We start from the raw sequence: 22,076 nt of genomic DNA on the forward strand, positions 1-22,076 counted from the left end.
GGGAGGCCATCAGTCTGAGAAGTCTCTACTGCCTTGGGTTCTTAGGTAAGCAAACCAACTCAGCTCAATGTAAACAGTAAAAGGAAACAAGTTTAACCAGCCAGAAACTGCTAACTAGAGACTTTCCACTTTCACCACTCAAATATATTTTCTGTATCTTGCTTCCGGGAAGAACACTTTGCAAGAGGTTCCTCTCTTGCCACGCCCCAGCCGGTGGAGAGCTGAACTGCCTGTGGCCTGTGCTGCCTGATCCCGAACCACTGAATGCTCAAATAAACTCATGAGCATTTTAAAATGCAGAAGTCTAACTTTTAAGGGTTTTGAACACTTAAAGAAAACTGAGCCCCAGCATACATAATAAAAGTAAGTTGACCCTTCCTTTTTTATCTTCAGTTTTGCAGATTCAAACCATGAGCAAAGCAAATGGTTCAAAACGATAAACTAAAATTTTTCACCCTATCAGTTTGTTGTGACAGTAAAGAAGACAAACCTCTCTGCCTTGGAAGCACGCAGATTTCAATTCTTTATTTTTTTTTTAGTAATAAACATGCTGATTAAAGAAATCTATACTATTTGTTGTATACACATATATACGGAAATATCTTCTGATATCTAGAAATACAGTCACAGTGAGTCAAGAGGTTCTGCACGAGGAATCCAGGCAAGTATGAGCTGGTATAGAGGGTCAGGTATGCAAGGCATGCAGCTATGGGATAGTACATCAGATCAAGTGTGTGAGGTGTACAGCAATGGGCTGGCGCATCAAGTCAGGTGTGCAAGGAGATTCATGCATCTCAACACTTTATTTTTTTCTGAGTATCTTAATAATGTTGCTGTTTCGCAATGTAATTTTGATAGAATTGAAATCAAACATTTCCAAGGGCATAAGTCCTTATACTTGTCATCAGTTATGATCATTACCTGACCCAAGGATTGGGTCTGTGGGCCTCAGTCCCACCGTCTTACCCCTGGCAGATGGCTGCGTCATTATCACTCACCTGTAAGCTTGCACACAAACACCGCAACTGAGGCCACACGACACTCACAGGTGTTTGCGTGAGAACTTACAGGTGTTTCTTACTAAAATAGCGCAGGTTGCAAGACTGTGCCCTTCAATTTATATGTTTATATTACACTAAAACTTATTGGAGAAGAGTAAGAGAATCAAAAATCATCTTATGGGAAGAAGAAAAATGAAATACTAAGAAACAAACGAAAAGAATGTATGAAAATTCACATTTTAGAAACTGAGATATACGTTAAAACATATTTTCATTTAGAAAAACCATATCTTTGTATCTAAATAGCTACAAAGAATGCCTGGATATCTTCCTCATGGTTCAGTGGCAAAGACTCAGGCTACAGACGCTTTGATAATAAACTCTTTCTCGTTAGCACTGCAGGGCTTTATGCATTATTAAAATGTGACTAATCTGTAAATGCCCTGACAGCAGTGAAACACTGCCTTGAGTGTGGACCAAGTGAGCTGCCATTTGGAATAACACTAGAATTCAGCACAGGGTACACATCAGAGTAATTCAGGACGGAATCACTTGGCACCCTTGGAATGAACCTGAAACACTAAAGACAGACTAATTCATTTGGGAAATAAAAATGTAATCACCCTCTCCTGCATCTGTTGCAACAATTCTTTCTGCAGCAAAACTTACACTTGTACCAAGTTTGTGGAGTATTATTGCTGTCATTACTTTTATAATTATCTATATGAAAAAATTCTTATCTATAAAATATTCTTTCATTTTGAAATATTTCATTTTTTCATACCATGGAAACTGATTTTAGTAGGATTTGTGACAAAGAAGTATACAATCGTTCAAAAAATATTATCCCAAGAGTAGAAATAAAGAGAAATCAATACAGGGAAATAGCTGAAAAGGTAACTGTGATGATCTGTGAAACTGTTTTTTTCTTTATGCTTTACTGTATTTTCTACATTGTCTAAAACGAAGATGCCTAAGTTTCATCATTGGAAACACAAATATGATTAATTTTTAAAGAGGCTGGGGTAAAACAAGATAAGAATGTCAATGCTTGTAAAAGATTGTGAAAGCTAATGTGCACCTTGGAAATGGTAAATGCACAGATCCTTCCAGAAATTGCATGACTTCAGATCCAACTACCTTCCAGGGCTACATAGCCACAAATCGCCCAAAGATAGGTTCCCCTTCTGCAGCACAATGAACTTCCTTTGTCAACGAGTGCAAAGCATCTTTAACTGAATCCAATTTCAGAAACATAAAGTATCACGGATATAAACTGAAACCATCCAACAAATGGCTTCACAATGCCTAGTGCTAACTATGAAAAAATAAAGAGTATCATTCTATTTTTCCATAGCTCATATTTTTAAACCATTACTGATTTCTGAAATATACACCTGTTATCTAAACTTCTCTGGCTAGGTCAAGCTTTGTCAAACAGGAAGCTGAGGGCTGGGTTATTTTTAAAGTTTTATATCAGGCTCACACACTCCCTCTCAAACGTTCTAAGCCTAATCCCGCCAAATTTCCTAGGTGAAATTCCTATTCTCTCCCTTCAGCAGTATCTGCCTGAAGCGCATACACACACGTATGCTGAAATCCAGAGATCCTCAGAGCCTCCCTCGGGCTGTGTGCTTACTGGGGTGCCTGTTAACGTGACAGTCCCTTGTCATGGATTATTTCATTTAATCCTGGCAACAGCTGAAAGGGGCAGAAATTATTATATCAACTTTAAAGATGAGAAAATTAGGCTCTGAAGTAATCCTGGCTCAGGGTTACTCAGCTAAGCAAGGCCAGTCCACCCTTTTTTTTTTCCCCCTGTCATTTATTATCAAGTACCTACAATGTACCACATGCTGCTCTAAACAGAAAAATAAAGCCCATGCTCCTATGGTCACCAGATATTTGGAACATACTTTATAATAAAAAAGTCACACGTTGCTTTTGCTTAGCAGAAAAGCAAATGTAACTGGGTATCCTGGATTTGTATTTGTTAAGTCTGGTGATCCTACCTGTCACTGTCCACCATGCCATCTGACATGCTAGTGTGACTCAGTGGCCAGTCCAATCGCTCCCAGCAGGGCTGAGCTGGGACCATGATGACATAAGATGGATGGAGATCTCCAGGGTCTCTGGAATAAAGACTTCAGGGATACTGGGGTGGAGACCCCCAGAGACACTGGGATATAGACCTCCAGGGACATTCAGATGGAGAGATCTAGGTACCCTGGGATTGAGACCTTTTAAGGACACTGGGATGGAGACCTCCAGGGACAGGTGCCCCTTGGGAACAATTTCCAGTTGCTGTCTCCAGCCAGGACAGGAGCACAAAGCATTTCTTCACAATCCCCAACCAACTCTGTGGCATCTCACATCCCTTAGGAAAATCTTGAGCCACGGACCAAAAGCCAGCCACCTGCAGAGTATGAGGTTCTGGACTATTCACACAGCACTGAGGACCTCCATAGATAACAGAGAGTTTTTTGAGTCAAGCTCATGGAAAAACCTTTTCCAAAGTTCTTTACAGATGAGTGAGGGATGCAAGACTCAGCAGTACTAGTTGGGATCACGTTCGTTCCTGTTCCCCCAGTAAGAGGCCTCTTCCACTTGGCTCGTTTTCCCCAAGGGTGACCTTTGGGAGGATACAGCCTGCCACTCCCTCATGCCCTTCGTCAAATTCAGGTATCTGGAGTAAATCTGTTACGGTTCCAACTCCCTTTTCCCTAAGTGAATATCCAGATATAGGGGGCACTTATACAAATCAAGTCCTGGAAATAAATATATTGAATCAACAATTATCCTTGAGCATCTACAAAGAGGAGAAAACTGTGCTATATTCTAGAAAAATAAAGAAAAGACAGGCATATCTCCTACCATTTGCTAAGTCATCATCTGATAAGGGGGTGACAACTGTCAAGAAATAATGCAATACCCAGTGCTAAGTGCGATAATAAAAGCAGAAGTCATGTGTGCCAACAGGACCATAGGGCAGGGAATGTGGCAGCCCAGGTGCGAGGGAGGTCCCTTGCTCCAGGTCCCCACTACAAGTTGGAGTTTACCAAGCAGGAAATTTGGGGTGGAGATGGGTGAGTATATAGTTATTATTCAAGAAAAAGGAAAAGGGGTCACCAAATCCCAGAAGCAAGAAAGAATGTATTCTGCAGGGGACACCTGTGTCTGGGAACGATTCCTTGTTGTTCTTCTCAAGAACATGTCTGTGGCCTTGCACGCAAGTCCAGAGCACCCTAACCCTGCAAACAGGAGGGGCTAGAGAGTTTAGATGCAAACATCTGCTTGCCGGAGACGAAACAACAAGGAACTGGGACGTGTTGAGTTGGGACCGTGTGGGAACAAAGAACTTGCGGTGGGACAGTTGCCAAACAGCCTATATTATAAATAAAGCAGTTACAGCGAGAGTTTTTGCTGCAGCCTCATACTGTCTTTGTGGTGTCTGTGTCTTTTTGTAAGGGCTGCAGTCACGTGTCCGCATCTTTGCGTCTCTGTGTTCATTCCTCGATCTCAAGTCGGGCCACGTCAGTATTCCACAGTTGTAAGCAACACAAATAATTCCACATGCCTGAACTATGCGAGAAGGAAAAAGGGTGAGTCCGTAGGGGTTGGGAGACCACAGCAGAGGGGCTGATGGGCCACACCAGAGAGCCAGCATTTATCAGGAGCTACTGAAGGTGGGCATTTTACAAAGTTGATATTGGCTGTGTTGTACAGAAGAAGAAAATCTGGAGACCAGGAGACCAACCTAAAACCTCTGCAGCATACAGCCCAAACTCTGAGTGGTGAAATTTGAGAGAGCAGCATCAGAACCGCCCAGTACTCCCAGTGGACCACAGTCAGGAAAAGTGTGCCCCAAACAACTCTGTCCAATCCATACTCGCTGTCTCCTCACAAACGTCAGAAGAGGTGCGGGCAACTTGATCAGTGACACGAACTAAGCCAACTTCTATCTATTCATTTAAACTTACAACCATACATCGTAATGTCTTCAGGTGTTAAGGAGATGGACAAGGACTCCTTAAGATTTGAAAGCAAAAGCCATGATTCTAGAAACTGTTCAATGTCTGTCTAGAGTCCCCAGAGAGTAAGCTAGATGTAGCTTCACTCCAGGTTATGTGGGAATTGCAAAGAACTGTAGCTAGGAAACGTGTATTTTATAAGCTAGTAAATTTGGCTGAAAAAGACATGAGCACTCCACTGCCCAATGTGTCTTCTTTAGATGCCAGAAGAATCCAAATCTACAAATGGCCTCTTTCTTCAAGTTTAATGTCAATTCTCCTAAGAGATACATATAACGGGAAACAACTCAAAATCTGCCCCAATCATTTTCCAGTGGCCTCATCGCCAAATATGGATGCAGGTGACCTGGATATAGAAACACGCACCCTTAAGAGACAGAAATGAAAATGATAACTTCCTTGAATTTTCAAGTTACTGGCAACTGGCCTAATCAAGGTCACAAGGAAAGGTGATGAAGGGTCTCTTGATCTCTAGAAATCTACTGAAGAAGACAGTGAGAAGCTAAGCTTGTGATTTCTGGAGTCAAACTGCCTGGGTTTGAAAGCTGGGTCCATCTTTTATTAGGCGTATGCCCCTGGGCAATTTATTTCTCTCCTTTCTTCCTCAGTTTCCTCATCTCTATGACAGGGATATTGATAGTACCTACCCCTCAGGTTTGAATGGAGAAACAAACGAGTTAATTGATGTTAGCACAGTTCCTGCCACCCAGTGAGGGCCCCATCCACGCCTGCCCCACAGAGTAGCCATCCTCCCATCCGTAGGAGGACACTGTTGGACACTCGTGCTCTCCTGCATGCTTAGAAGAAATGATGTTATTCAGCACTCTTCAACTTTGGCAGAGAAGCTCAGGTGTAACTATACAGATGTAAAACGAAGTCCAAAAATATCTTCGGTGGCAAAACGTAATATCTCTCACCTTGCTCCTACAACAAGTTCTTTCTGTCCTGGGTCAAATGTTAACTGCGAGAAATCCACAGCATTCTTCGCTCGGAACTCCCGTAACCAGGGGCCAATTTCTAAACAGAAAAAATAAATAAAAAGATAAAAATGAATGATTTTTCCTCTGGGGACCACAGAGAGTGCACATCAGGTAGCAAACGTTACATTTCAGAGAGGATTTGGGGGTCCCCTGACTCGCTTGTTCAGGGGCCACTGGAGGTTTTCGTCAAGATGCCACATGATCCACACTGAGCATGTGTGAGACACAGAGGGTGTGACCATCCGATAAAGATCAAGTGAAACATCAGTGCTCAGAGGTGATTTACAAGCCACATGTGCATTTTCCTTTTGGCTCTAGGCTGGGCAGAAAATAACACGGGATTCACGGGATTCACCAGAGGAATACTGAATGCAAACAGAGCCATTTCCTGTGCAACTGGACTGGAAAGAGCTGAAGACAAAAATTACAAAAGCTCTCCTTGGGAGCAAAGACCAAGCACACGAGCACCATTTGCCTTCTTTCAAATTAGACATCCCATTTCCCTGTCCTGTGGGTTTCTATTTTGGCCCCATGATTAGACTTGTTAAACACATTCAGTCCTTTCTAGATGAGAAATCCACAGTTACTTCTAGGCCTCATTTGCATTTTTCTCTAAGGGAAATCAGGAAATAGCCACTCTATAGAGACAGGTTTTTACAAGCACTGTTAACTCCTATTAGACAGCCTCTAGCCCATAGTCCCATTATTATAAAATGACATTATTTAAAGAAAGACAGAATGCTACTTCATGAGGCATTTTTGCAACTCTCAATAGCTTATTTCTGACACCAAAAAAATACTCAGTGAGTTATCTGTCAGTTGTGGGATACCTTACCATTATCCTTGACAATTTACCATGTTATCTGATTGTGTTTATTTCTTGGATTTAGTATTTTGAATAATATCAGACTGCCTAAACAGGAAGGTGACAGCTATCAAATCAATAAAGTTATTGGTTTGAGGGAAAAATATGTAGAACAGGGAATAATCTCTTTTGACAAACACTAATGCTAGACACAGATCTAACAGGGAAACATGCTCCTGTCCCACACCATGTCCTGTAGAAATAGCTTTGCAGATGTAAACAGGATGGATCACTTTTAAGGAATAGCTCTGGATAATAAATGTGTATGTTCTCTACTATCAGTTATTGGGGAAAATGATATCATTTTCTGCTTAAAGGAAATCAGGGCTGAGCTACATAGAGACCTCAAATTTTAATGTGTATTTTATCTTGATTCATTTTTAGTATTTTATATAAATTTCTTCATTTTTATAGGCAAGTCAATTAAAACAAAATATTTATAGCAAAGTATATATGAGGCACTGGAGCTATAAAAAGTAATTAATAAATGATCCTTCTAGGAGTGTATGATTCAGTTAGAGAAATAGCACTAATACTTTCTTTAAACATAATATCTATAAATACAAGGTGTTTATAAGTGTTACAGGATTGTAGGAATTATTCATACATAGAAAGGAGAGATGACTATGAGTTTAGATAAAAGAAAAGGAAAGATGTGATCAGATTGACATCTACAAACGGCCTCTTTCTTCAAGTTTAATGTCAATTCTCCTAAGAGATACATATAATGGGAAACAACTCAAAATCTGCCCCAATCATTTTCCAGTGGCCTCATCGCCAAATATGGATGCAGGTGACCTGGATATAGAAACACGCACCCTTAACAGACAGAAATGAAAATGATAACTTCCTTGAATTTATCAGGATAGGTCAGATGTCCTAGCAGGACAATGCATGAGTGACATGGGAGACCATGGCACCCCTGTGGCCCCAAGTGGTATAGCTCATCTTCAGGGATGTGTTCATCCCTGGGGACGACAGAACTTGCAGAGTCTATGTCTGTGTCGCTCCCTGCAGTGGACGCAGCGCAGAGCACGGCGCCTCGAATGCGACAAGCAATGATAGCTGTGAAATGAAAGAGTCATAATGACGAAGTGAATTCAAGAGAGGACAAATTAAAAAGGAAAAGAAGCAGGAAAGAAAGGCAAAGAGAAAAGAAAAAAATAACAGCAACTTAAGAAATGACTAGGAAAGGAAACTGAAAGGTGTATTTAATTATTAGCTGTACAAAAATTTTCTCATAGGTTAAAAAGTCTGGACTTGATCTCAGCTGTGATAGCAAAGCTTTGGAAAGTTTCCAGGCAAGCCTTTGACCCATGTAGCCAACATCTTAGGAATCCCAATGAACCACTGATTAGCAGGATGGTTTGGAAAGAGTATAGAATAGAGGCAAAAATATTAAATTCAAAAAAAAAAAAACCTAAAAACCATAGCATTCAGGTGTTGGCTATGAAAATGGAAAGGGAGGGTGCACAGGGAGGGTCTGATTGGCCACATCACTGACTGGAGGTGAAGTCAAGGGTAACGAGTGAAAGGGAACAAAGCAGCTTCCAGATTAAATGAAGGGAGCAGAGATGACTGAGACGCAGGTGTCAGGAGATTAGGGTGGATTTAGAGAAAGACAATGGGTTCAAGTGCAACCATGAGAATGTTATCATGAAAAATTCCCAAGGGCAGGTTAGCTCCAGAGCCATTGTTAAGCATCACTGAGACCAAGAAGTGCCCATATAAAGACATTCTGGTTCAAAAGCTTCATCATTCACATGGGAAATGCATGACCAGGGAGTCCTATGGGGACAAGAGTCCAGGGCTCCTGAGCACCTGTTGAGGGCTCTGTTCCCCACAACTCAGGGCCACCAGGGCTGGGAACCCATGCAACCTGCAGACTGTGTGGGGGCAGAACAGAGGGCTGAGGGCTGACCTCCCACTAGGGGAGAGAAAGATGAGCCATGCATGGGGAGAGAGCACTATGAAAAAAGATAACCCAAGACAGTCAGGTCCCTCATTTCCCACGCACTCCTCTTTCTTTAGAGAGTGGCCAACAGGAACCAGGATGAAGAGACATATTTCAGGCTTTGGTTCCTATACTGAACAATAGGAAGGACGTTAAACTACTTCCTAAAATGCCCTTGAATAATAAAAGGAGCCATGTACAGAGGGGAAAAATGAATTAATAGCATATAGTTCTGTCAATACTGTTTGATTTTCCTTATTTAAAATTCTAATGAACTTCCCCAATAAAACTGTATGTTTTTATGGTTAACACTAAATCAAAATTGGGTCATCTGCATAGCCTCTTCTTTTGGATTTTCCTCCAGAAGATCTGCCTATCTCACCTTTGCACATGACATGGACTTCTATAGAAATTACTGATACATGAGGGCCTTGGGAGAAAGTCTCTGCACCAACCCATCTCTAACTAAAAACAAGCTTGCGTCAGTACCCAGCTGTAGATAAAAGTGGCGGCGCTCTACCGCTTTTGAAAGACCAGTCCTCTCAACTTTGCTTCAATCCCATATCTTCTCTTCTCTTTAAATCCTTTCTTAAAGTAACCATTTTTCCCTCTAAAATCTCAAATGTTATCAAATCCCTTTTCCTCTGCCTATAGGAATATGCATATCCCTCACTTTTAAAATCCTTTCAAAATATATTTTTATTATACTTGTTGTTATTACAAACACTCAAACAAAATGCATAATCAACTCCCAAACACAAGATATCAATAAAAATAACAAACTCAGTTTTAAATGTAAGTTTTACCAAATCCTTAAGAAACATATAATCCCAACTTTACACAAGTTATTTCAGATATAGAACTAAAACTTCCTAACTCAGTTTGAAGTTATTATAATCTTAACAATCTTGATACCAAGGCTAGACAAGAAAATGATGAGAAAGGAAACTCACAGGTCTACCTCATTTAATTATATGGCTAAAAGCATTCCTAAAGAAATGCATGTATTAGCAAATGGCTGGGTTTCAAAGCAGTCTAAACCACTCAGCTCTGATATGGGGGGACAGACACTGTACTGCAAATGCAAGAGCATTTTCCTTGAGAAGGCACTTCTGTTGGCAAGGCAGGAAAAGAGGTGTAGGGTATACTCTCCACAGAACATTCTGGAAGCTCTCTTTTCCTGACCTCTTCTCAATTTTTAAAAAGAACCATCCTATCTCAAAGACACCTACTACTCTTTAAAGTTGGCATACATCTCCCTTCTATGGACTTACATAAACCATTCTATCAGTGCAATTTGAGCGAAAACTGTGATTGAAAAACAAGGGGGCGGAACGTTTAAAAGCCATAACAAGAAGAACAGCACAGCAGGTCTGTGCTGGTTCACTACGCTGCGTCTTGCCTGCCACCAGCTTCTCTCCCGTTCCCTGCCAGTCTGCCTTTCCTATTCCTCCAACCACCACGCAGAACAAGGCAAATTCACTTTGAGCAGTAAGTCAAAAGCACCCCCGGGCCATGTTCATCCCTAAAATAAGATACATCAGGCCTTCAGCTACCTGGGCCCTCTCTAAAATTCTTGAAGTGATTATAATAGATTTCAGTCCCAAATCTTTATGTGTTTGTCTAGCGGCAGGACAACGCAAAACACTTCACTAGGGAGGAAACATGTACATTCAAAGACATTTAAGATATGTTTGTGAAAAACATGTATCACAATAACTGGCGTAGCTTATTTGTACTTTTTTTTTCACTGCCTATATTTTCAGGACTTGTTTGGTTTCAGCAATTGTATGAGATATTTTTACATGTTAACTATTTTTTATTTCATTAACCATTTATAATTATGTGAAGCTAGAGCTATAATCTTTGCTATAGAAATTTTTTCTAAAACCCTCAGATTTTGACAAGTTCAACATCTTGCCAAATGTAACATAAATTTGTAAGTAGCTAAGTTGGAATTTAAACCCAGAATAGTACTAAGGCCATATTTGTGTAAGTTCCAAATTAAAAATCAGTTTTCCAAGGAATGTATAAATAACATGAATCTTTAGCACCTAGTCATATATCAGCATGGATTAGTTTATCAGAAATGGTAGTGGCACCCACGAAAGGAGAACAAAATTGGAAAGATGAGAAAGTGGTAATTTCCAGATGGAAGACAGGAATGTTCCAGCCCAGTCTGGGTCCCCGAGAAAAACAGAAAGAAACCAGGGTCCAGCTCAGGCAGTGAGGGGTCCAGGGGGATGAAGATCTCAACAGCAGAAAATTTATCTCCATTAGAATTTTTCCAAGACAAGTCCTGTTTACATCAGCTAACTCAGAAATATGCAGATACGCTAGACTTACAGCTTTGTAGAAAGGCTGGAAAATAATCAGGACAATTTTTTCTCCAAATGTATGGGCCTCTGTTATTTTCAGTATAACTCCTACGCAGGACTTCGTAGAATCAAAGTAGGTTATATTAATAGCAGGGCATGGCATTGGCTGTCCTGTAGTCCAGCCCTCAATTTTACAGTTGATGAAACTGAGGGCAGAGAAATTATATGACCTGCCTGAGGACACACGTGCATGGCAAGGTGGAAAATTCCAAGTCCTGTGACTCCTTTGCCGATCTATTTCTTCCCCATCACAGCACTAGTAGAATATCCAAGTAGAAATACCATGGGGTGGTCTCTGCCAGACTTATCTGAGCACAGGAAAGTTTCTCCAAATGGTAACACTTTAAGGGAGCAAAATTATCTATATCTAGATATAGGTATCAATATATTAACTCATATATGTGTATACATATAGACATATATACATATAGATACATAAATGAAGGCGTCATATATTCATTTATATATATGTATATATATATTTGCCTAAGCATATATGAAGACATATTGCATACATATATATATAAAACACACTAAACATGATAGTAGAGAAAAACGACCTCAAAAAATTGCTACAGGAAATGAAAAAGTGTCTCGTTTATGTGATTTTTTAAAAAATAAAACTATTCGGTGATAACCAATTAGAGAAATTAAAACTTTTTATATCAGGATAAAGGACCCAACCTATCAAAAAGCATAAAGTATCTTTCATTTACATTTTTATTTGTCAGCATGACTTATAAAAACACAGTATAGTTAAAATGCAAGTAATGCTTTTGCGTGTCCCCTTTGGTTTTGGTTGGGTGTCTGCTTAAAGTGAGTCCGACGTCCTATCGAGTCTTCACAGGACTTCCTCACATTCACATATAATACATCTAATCCGCTTTTCACACCTTCCTTGCAGGAAAAATTCACAAACTATAAGTTTGGCAAAAGCTCTACACTCTGGAATCGGTTCTTGTGACGTTCACTGCTTCATCCTGGGCAGCCCCTGGGGATCTCTCAGAAACCGAGAGGCTGTGACAGCTCATTTTCATTTGAAGAGTTCCTGCTTCGGGTCAACTTCATTCAAAAACCACTTGAACATCACAAGTCTCCTTTTACATTTGTTTTCCCTTTTTTTGGAACCCATGATACAATGTAGATTAACAATGTAAATAAACACTAAACAATAGCCACCAATCAGTTCAAGTACAGGCAAGTACGAATGCGCCAGTGCAGAGGGTGGGCGCAGAGGCCCGCGTGGGCGTTTCTGTGCACAAAGTCGCCTGGGCAGGCTGGCCAGGTTCCATGACTAGAGGGGATTTCTGTGTGACTTTCTGCACCTATCATTTCTCAAAGTTAGATTGTCGCAGGAGAACACAGAACAACTAAATAAATGTGTTTGATATTTTCCTGGGTATGCATTTTAAGAGAACTCTTTGGGAAACAAAATTTCACTGGAACCAACTACCATCTTATAACGAATTGAAATATATTACCTTTTTGAAACAGGGGTGGGGTTCATGAATCCCACTGTTACCCCAAGTTTTCATTTGTTTGCGTGATTTTCTGGCCATACCACAAATACCTGTTAAATCTCAGGATCTAAATGCCAGTGTTAGGTGAGGTCCCAGCAACTCTGGCTAAGTAGTTCTGAGTCACTCAAGGGTTGCCTCAGACACTCCTGACAAGGGGTCAGGAGACACCAATAGAAAGGCATTAGTAAGCCAGGTTCAAAATGTCCCTCATGGGCTGAACTTGCTTTCCCTTTTGTTTATAACTTTTAAGATCCCAGTAACTTCCTATTTCATTAAACCATCTGGAACAATTAATTAGGATAAGAACCAAGCTGATCTGCGGCTGGGTTTTGTTGCTGGATAACTCACACAGGAAGCCATATCTACTCATCTATCAAGCAAGACAGAGGTTTTTTTTTCTTTTTAATTTAAAAGATTATGCAAATTCATATACAAACTAAGCAAGACCCACAAACTCCTGGGCTGTGACAGGCTTTGTCCTCCAGGCAGTGAAGCCGGTGCCCAGCCTGCCCCTGCCTTAAACTTTATGTGGCTTCAAAGTACCTTGCATCACCTGCAGGAACTTTACCTAGTGTGGAAGGGTCTTAATTTTGACTGGTGGCCTGCAGCATATGACCATAGGCTGTAAAATCTAATTGCAAAATCTTAATGTTGTGCCAGAGGATGTTAAAAAGTAATTTCCTTTAGATTTATAACTTTAGAATTATAAATGATGTTAATATGACTAAAATTATAAAAATGAACAATTTCTACTCAATGTGCTCTTAGATTATTCCAGGAATGGTCAAAGTGCTTGCTGTGTAAGCAGTGATCACCAGAAGACTGATGGGTATAAAATAAAGCCATTTGTCACTGCATAAGTACAGAGATTGCAGAGGATAGTTTCAGAGATTTCTTAGTGCCTTAGGGTGCTTGGTTTTAAAATATCTGGACATTTACTTGTGCCACATATTCAGAAAATGCCAGACCTCAGCTTTAAGAAAATAAATCATTTGCTTAAGCTAAAATCTCTTTCTGCCACAGTCTCACACTGCACACTCAGTTTCCTCTTTGCCTCCTCACTATTGGAAAATCATTATGTTCTAATCTGAGCCACTACCTCTGCAGACCTCAGAATTCAGGAGAAGAAAGCTATGAGAACTCAGGAGACAAGCCAGGGTTGTGCAAGGCAGTCTCTTAGCTTGAAGAAAGGTCTAATAAGTCCCAAGGTGGCCTCCTCGCAGAAGTATAGATTCTATCTACACATAAAACCAGAATATGTTTTCCAAAGCACGTCCAGACTTTTCCAGAAATTTTAGGGTTAAGCATTAGGGGGATGTACACCGAGAATTTTGGGGCAGCACCATTATTCATTTATGTAGTCAGCTAATACTTATCGATCGCCTGCTACATGGAAGAACCAACTCTAGGTACTGGCTGGAATACAAAGTTATGTAAGACAGACCTCTGCCTTCAGGACATTTATAATTCAGCTAAGAAGGTGAGATGTACACACAGGAGAGTGAAGCTGAAGAAGATAAATACTATCTGGTCCCAAGGAAAAGCATAAAGATGATAATTTCTCCAAAGCAGTGTCATCCCATGAAGATACAATGTGAGCTATACGTGTAATTTTGAATTTCCTAGTAGCTACAAGAAAAAAACTGTCAAGAAATAGGTAAAAGTAATTTTGAGCAGTTTACTTAACTCAATATATCCAAAATATTTCAATATGCTATCAATATAAAAATTGAGATATTTTCATTCTGTGTGTGTTCTAAGTTTTTGGAATCTAGTATGTATTTTGCACTTACCACACATTTCAATTTGGACTGGCTACGTTTCAAGTGCCCAGTAGCCAAACACGGTGAGTGGCTGCCCTAATGGGCAGGGCACTGCCAAGATGTCAAGGTCAGGCTTCCTTGGTAACACAGGGGCTTTGTTCATTACATCCAGGAATGAAAAATAAGTCAGCTCTGAGTCACCTCAGAACCAGCTGCCAGGGAGGCCAGAGAGTGCCTGCAACACAACTGTCCTCCATTCACCAAATATGCTAATAAAGTAACATGGTCCTTGGAGTTGGGCTGATTTGGGTTTACATATCAGGTGCAGAAATTTTTTCCTGTGGGACTGTCTTAATCAAGTGAGAGGCTGTCCAGTAACAAGTCGATTTGATTCAACAGGTCTTGGGTATTCAAACCAAGCACATTCCCAAGAAAAGTCTGACCTTTGACTGGCTGCTGGAAGATAATTTCTAAGTCCTTAGAATATTCTGCCTGATAAGATTGTCTTTCTTCACCCAGGAGCTCCAAGCCATGCCAGATAGTCTATGCTAACAAGTGGCTTGTGGTGGGGACCCTAGGCCAGGCTGTGTCAGTTTGACCTCTGGAAGGGCTGGAGGCTGAGTGACAAAGGTCAGCCATGCAGGCATCCACACCTGTGTGGCCCACCCTCAGTAAATCCCTGGAGAGAAAGGCCATGGTGAGCTTCTCTGCCTGGCAGTGTTCATTCATTTTGTCAAATGTCATTTCTGGGAGAATGAAGTGTCCATACAACTCCTCTGGGAGAGAATAAATAGAAGCTTGTACGGGGTCTTCCCTGAACTTTGCCCCACGTGCCTTTTATGTTTGCTAATTTTAATCTCCATCTATCCTGTCACTGTAGTAAACCATGACAGCTTTTCTGGGTACTGTGAGTCCTTCTAGTGAATCATTCAAACTGAGGGTGGTCTCGGGGACCTCTGACTCAGAACCCATCCCTCTAGTGATGATAATCACAGTAAATGAAATATTAAAACCTATATAAATATCCCTGGACACAGACATGTTGGCTTGGAAGAGTCAGAAATACACAGAAATCACTCTTTCACATTACCAGGGGATTATTTAACCTGCTAATCTAAGAAGAGATCCCAGCTCCCTTGAAGAGCATCAGAATGTCTCAGGTGGCCAGTCTACAGCTTTTCCAAAAGGCAATTCTTTCTTAGGACCAAGCTTGCCAACTTCTTTGTAAGTTGTAACAGGCCTATGGCTGGAAACCAGACAAATGCCATTCGCAATATAATTAGAGCATTTCATTGTGATATTTCTTCATGTATGTTATACCCCCCACCCACTTTTATTTTCTAAATGTACATAAGAAGTTTCTAGACTTACATATTTTTACTTTGGACTCTGCCACAGAAATCAGTAAATTACCAATAGATTAACAAAAATTAGTAGACATTCTATTTCATTATTCATTATTCTATTGAGTACATAATACTGATATTTAATGAAGAAAGCCGAAATGCAGTCTGCTTGAGATAAATCTTGCAGCATAGCTGGAAAGAAGAAAAGTCAGATCCGGTGTCATGAGTGTCCCCAGCTCATTGTGAAATCCACGCACACAGATGATGACACATTCTTAGTCTATGGTGTCCCTGTGCACCTTCCAACATATAGACTCACTAACAACTTTCAGAAGCCAATCTCAAGTCCCAAAGCTGTGCTCTGCTTGTGTGGGCTCTCCTGTCCGTGAGGTTTTATGGACCAAGGCACATTGCCTTTGCCAGGCCTGCAGTCCCGCCCAAATTCATCTGCTTTTCACTTTTCTCCCATTGTTCCCCAAAACAGACCCCTTCGCCTGGCTATAACACTGAGCTCATTCTCACTTATCCATGCTGCTCCTATGATTCCATCCTGTCTGAATTATCTTCCTACTTCCCCTCTGTTTATTCAAATTCTAACAAATGCAACAGGTTGGGAGCTACTTCAGGGCAGGGTGTAAGTTTATTAATGTCCGTGTTCTCATATCTCGTGCAATAGGCCTTGAATGAATGTGTGTTAAATATAATGTTGGCCATATCAAGACACCAGCAGTCACAGATGCCACCTGTATCCTTCCTTAATAACCTCACTTACTGTTCTTCCTCACTCCGAGTCCGCCAGATACCGCCAACTTGATGTATCTTGACTAGTGATTGTGTTCAGGCAGCACTTAGGAACTATATCCTATCATTCTTCTAATTGTTCTTCATGGAATTGTTTATATCCAAATAATATCGTCAATTTACTAAAAGAAGCCATATTTAACATTTATAAAATTATAAGTATTAGTGTGTAGGCTCTAGAACAGGGTTTAGCAAACTATGGGTGCTTGTTTTTGTAAATAAAGTTTTATCCCAACACAGCCATGCCCATTTGTTTACATATATTCTATGGCTGAATTTATGCTACATTTGCACGGTTGAGTTCAGACTGTCTGACCTGCCAGGACTGTCTGACCTGCAAAGCTGAAAATATTTATCGTCTTACCTTTTACAGGAAAAAAAAAGTATACCCACCACTGCCCTAGATCACAGAGTAAAAAGCTCACTAAATATGTATTACAGAAAATTAAACATACTAGGTAGAGTTTTTTAGTAGCAGAGACAAAAAAAAATGATACAGTCTTAAAGTAAGGAGGAATCTTTGGGTGCATGTACTCAAATCCCTTAATTAAAGAGTCCAGAAGAGTGAAGGAGCTTGCTGGAATTCACCCAGCCAGATGTCATGCAGACTAGTTTAGAAACAGCCCTGATCACTCACTCCATACAATTTATCATATATTACACGGCACCAATAAGTATCAGCAATTTCACAAAATTTTAGCCCATTATTTTTACATGGCCTTTAATATTTTTCTACAAAAATGATAAAGACATGCAGAAAACCTTTACCTTCTTCAAAAACAAAAGTTGAGTATTTTCTACACTTTCACACAAAATCATTTTGAAACACTAGCTGATAAGTATACTTCCATTTCCTCTAGGAGAAAGCAAACCAACCCACCAACCAACCAACCTTTGGAATTCCTAGCACAGCTTATTAGCTAATGTTATCTACTGTTCCGTAGGTCTCACTCCCTGGGTAGCTTAAATACCATCAGTCCCAAGTCAAACATCCAAGATGTTAGACAAAAAAAAGAAAAAAGGAAAAAAAGCACATTTTTAAAACAAAACCCAGAAGCTGGGATTTACGGCCTCAGCAGAGATGGATTTCTGCCATGCCCCAGCAGCCCCCGGAGAACTCTGCACCCCACAGCTCCAATCCACCAACCTCTGCCAAAACAGGTTCGCAAGGAGATATGGAAAATAAATATCATCCCTTTTGCTTTGCCCTTTTGGGCTTATTTTGGGGAATCTGTGGTTGTTTTCATTTCGAGGCACTAACCTGACAAGATCCATAAGCCAAGTTTTGTGACAGTTGTTTGTTTCCCAGAATTAAAGAAACTCACTGCATGGACAAACTAGGAGCTGGATTTATGGCCCCACAGAGTTCCCAGGAGGGAGTTGGGAACACAATGTCACAGGTACATTTCTAATCTTGTTTCCGGTTTTTCTTGACATGTTCATATGCCCACTTCCTGATGTCTCCCAAATGGCTTCAGAGACCCTCCCCTTGCTGCAGCCAATGTTCATGGAGTTTGCCATCAGCTCTCATTACTTGCTTCACTCCGTCAGTGTGACCTCACTAGACCGTCTGCCCCTCATTCAAGCCTTCACTCGGCAGACACCGTCCCACTCTGTGCCTGGCTCTGCTCTAGAAACTGACACTGCAGGAAAACGAGCAGAGAAAGCTGCTCCTCTCCTCAAATGTTTATCCTAGCAAGGGGGCAGAATCAATGAAATAAACAGTAAGTGCCATGATATAAATAAAGCAGGGTGACTTTTTGGAGTATGACTTGGAGCAACGTGATGCAGAGTTTGCAGGGAAGGCCAATATCACCCCTCTACAGAGGTGACCTTGCAGCCAAGACCAGAAGGATAAGAAAAAGTCACACAGGGCTCTGGGAGAAGGGCATCCCAGGAGAGGCACCGGCCTGGGGAAGGGCCCCAAGGTGAGGGGGACCCAGGGGTGACTGCACAACAGAAACGGGGCAAGAGTGTAAAGAGAGACAAGAGGACAGCCGATGGGGAGATAGGACCAGTTCAGTTCTTGCAAGCCAAGGTAAAAAGTGTGGATTTTGTTTTATGGGAAGGGTTGTCAAACTCATGCCATAAAGGCCAGATAGGATTTTAGGCTTTGTGGGACTATCGTCTCTGTCACAACCACTCAACTCTGCTGTTATTGCCATAGACCGATGTAAGTGGGTGGGCATGGTGGGTTCCAATCAGACAACACAACAACAATCAGTGAGCGAGAGTTGGCCGGAAGCTGTAGCTTTTGCCAACCCCTGTTCTGTGGCTCTAGGAAGCCAAGGTGTGTGTAAGGGATGGTGGCGGAGAGGTGTGAGCTACTTGGCATTTTTAAAAGTTCCGATGGCTGCTGTGTGGGGAAGGGACCCCAGAGAACACAGAATTCAGGAACTAGATACACCACAGCAGTCTGGGGGACACGGAGGGCAGGGGGCAGACACAGGAAGCATTTTGATTGGGCAAATAAGGAAATATGAGGACTTGAGGATGACACCCAAGTTTTCTACCAGGGAAATCAAACTATGGGGCAATTTCTGAGATGGGAGAGATGGGGAAAAAAGATTTGGAGAATAATCCAGTGGTTCTTTTCTAGATGTCTAAGTAGACATCTCCAGTAGCAATTCCAATGGGGATGTGAGCACATAGGTGCAGGGTAGTTCTGGAACTCAGAATGGCTGGAGATAAAGATTTGGTAGCTCTCAACATGCAGATGGTATTTAATACAGCGTTAGATGGGACATAGAGGAGGAAATGATAGAATGAGATGAAAAGGGGTTCCCCAGACTGAAAGTCAGAAAAAGACGTGTAGAATGGTGGGCAAAGGAACTAGAAGCCGCATTAATGGCCTTCAAACACAGTTGAACACATGCAGGAATAAATGAATAAATTCCATACTCTCCATAGCAGGGTCATCCTATCCCTCCCCACCTATCTGAAACTCCTGTAATTCACTGCGGAATTTCAGAGCGAGTGGTCACAATGGCCTCCATCTGGAATTAGCTTGATTATCTAACCCCGTCCCTGAGACCAGTGAGCCATTTACCTTCATCTATGCTTTTAAGGGCCTCCCAATTGGTTCTGCTCCTAGTGACATAAATATAAATTCTAACCTACTTCCTCCCTCCCCCAATACTTTCCCCAGAAGTGACGGCTGATAAGTTTTAGGCCCCAGCCACCATGGGAGATGCATTTCCTCTCTGTGGGCTGCCTTGAGAAACAGCCTCTGTCGGTGGTAATTAGATGGGTAACTAACATCCTCTGTGAACCAGTTACTAGATACTTGTTCTGATTTGCTTTTGCCTTCCAGTCAACCCATTTTCTGTACGTGAGAAAAAAGAGAGTGTGTGTATGTGTGTGCGTGTGTGTGTGTGCACGTACACATGAAGAACATTTAGTTCTGCCTGTCTGTGCCTCGGGGTATGGAATGTAACAGATGTTACAGTAACACAAATTTTTTATGCTTTAAGAAAAGGATGAAGGAGGTAGAGTGGGCTGACTTGTAGACACTTTGGATTCCAAATCAAACCAAAGGAAAAAAACGCACACAGCTACAAGAAAGTGCAAGTGGAAAAGAACCCCCACGGAGTTCAAAGGGACTTGTGTTTAATCAGACAAAAACAATTTTTACAGCCTCAGGAGCCCACGTGGTGTGCGAGGAAGTTGTGCAGCAGGATGGCATTAGGCTTCCAAGCCGGCATGCATTTGTGTTATTTTCCCCTTTCTTTGTTTGCAACTAGTGTTCAAAGAAATTCGCTGTACAAAACAGATACCGAAGTAGATCATACCCAGGAATTAACATTGTCATGAAAAGCAGCTTCTTTTTGTGAGCAAGATTACAAGTGGCCGTTCAAATAACAGAGCCATGGGGTAAACACAGAACTGCTTTCTTCCAGTGTTACACCATATGGCTTGCTTTGTCTCTTCCAGTGACACTTGCATGCACCTGATGTGACCACCACGTGGCCTTCTGAACACTTCTGACGAGCCTGACTTCAAGAAAAAGCTCTAAAAGATGGGGAGGCAGCTGCTGGCAAGAGGTAGAGATTTGTTTTCTTCTGAAAAACCATTCTCCTTCCTGAACCCTTTCATACACGCTTTGTCTGCTTCCCACCTGAAGGTCACATGGATGGCCAAATCTCCATCTCATTAATTATAACTCTTGGCAAGCCATTAAAAATCTCATTTCATTTTACCGTTCACCCTCCTTTTAACTGACTTTTCATAATTATAATTCTATTTTTGATATACTGGACCTATTAAATTTAATACCATACAGAGATTTTAGAACTCCTGAAGAAAAGACTAAAGCTGGCCTGTGTCCACCAAAGGATGTATGGGCCTTGCTTAGGAATATGAAAGGAGAAAAACTGCAGTGCATTCTATTTCCGTGTGCAGATGCAGAAAAGTCAAGTTAATTGCATATGGTCAGTATAATAATATTGTCCTTCTAGAAGAGCTATAATTAGCGGGAATTGTTTTCACAAACAGGACCAACCAAGCCGATGACTCCAGCTTGTATTAGTTCTTTATTTTTCCCCACCAGTTATAAACATTTCTATTTTTGTTCTTTCCAAAGCATAAACATTACTACATTAAAGATGCCCAGAGACAGCAGATCCTGACAATATTGCTATAAACTCTTGGAATAAAGATAAGCTTCTTTGCAAATGTTGAGTTAAAAGGGTTAGGGTGCCAAAGGAGGATAGGAGGAACTGTTAGCCCAGAAGCCAACACTTAATTGGAGGGAAAAGCCCCAAGGGCAGCACCTGTCCCCGACGTGGAGTGGCGTGCACTCAAGGGGAACACACAGAAGAGTAATCTGATGCTCACTGCGAAGATGAGGAGATCATTTGAATCTTTCAAGTGTGAAAACATATAATGCAAAAATGATTTAGCGTCACAGGTCATATAGTATAGTACTGATGAATAATTATGGATAAAAGTCTAATCTCATTTTTTAAACTAAAGTTGTTTAACTAACATTATTTGGGCAGGAATTCTGAGCAGTGACCTTTCCAGTGCTGAAATTCAACTAAAAAAGAAGGGTTCGTTGGGTTTTAATCGAACTACATTGAGACGGTGGGTCATCTGGAATGTTTCACGGTGACACTCTCCCAGCACATGTTCAGAGCCCATCGCTCCAGCTTCGTGAACACGCTTCCCAACATCCCCACTGCCACGACCCTGGCTTGAGCCATCAATAGTGCTCATCCTGCCGCTGACCACCCACTGTGCCCATGGTCTGTCCCCTGGGACTTTGGCCTATCAGCATCCTTAAGATGAAAGCTCACAAAACCAAACCACCAAGAACCACACCGCTTCTTCCTACCTCCAGCCTCATTCTCATTGCTGCCCAATATGCGCTTTGGGTTCTAGCTGCATCAAGGCCTTTTGGCCCAGGAACCATCCAGAGCTCCCATGACTTCCCTTT

At 41.3% G+C, this 22,076-nt stretch overlaps 1 protein-coding gene across 1 annotated transcript in view; it reads right to left on the minus strand.

Annotated features, from left to right (window-relative positions):
- The window catches only part of SEMA5A (sema domain, seven thrombospondin repeats (type 1 and type 1-like), transmembrane domain (TM) and short cytoplasmic domain, (semaphorin) 5A), a 410,707-nt gene that overhangs the window by 292,757 nt on the left and 95,874 nt on the right, over positions 1–22,076 (minus strand). Inside the window, exon 4 of the mRNA XM_012653137.1 lies at positions 5,950–6,049. Coding sequence (XP_012508591.1) covers positions 5,950–6,049 — 100 coding nt within the window. The remainder of the gene's footprint in view (positions 1–5,949; positions 6,050–22,076) is intronic.

This window comes from Propithecus coquereli, unplaced genomic scaffold (genome assembly GCF_000956105.1).
Source record: "Propithecus coquereli isolate 6110/MARCELLA unplaced genomic scaffold, Pcoq_1.0 Scaffold413, whole genome shotgun sequence".
NCBI classification, from domain to species: domain Eukaryota; kingdom Metazoa; phylum Chordata; class Mammalia; order Primates; family Indriidae; genus Propithecus; species Propithecus coquereli.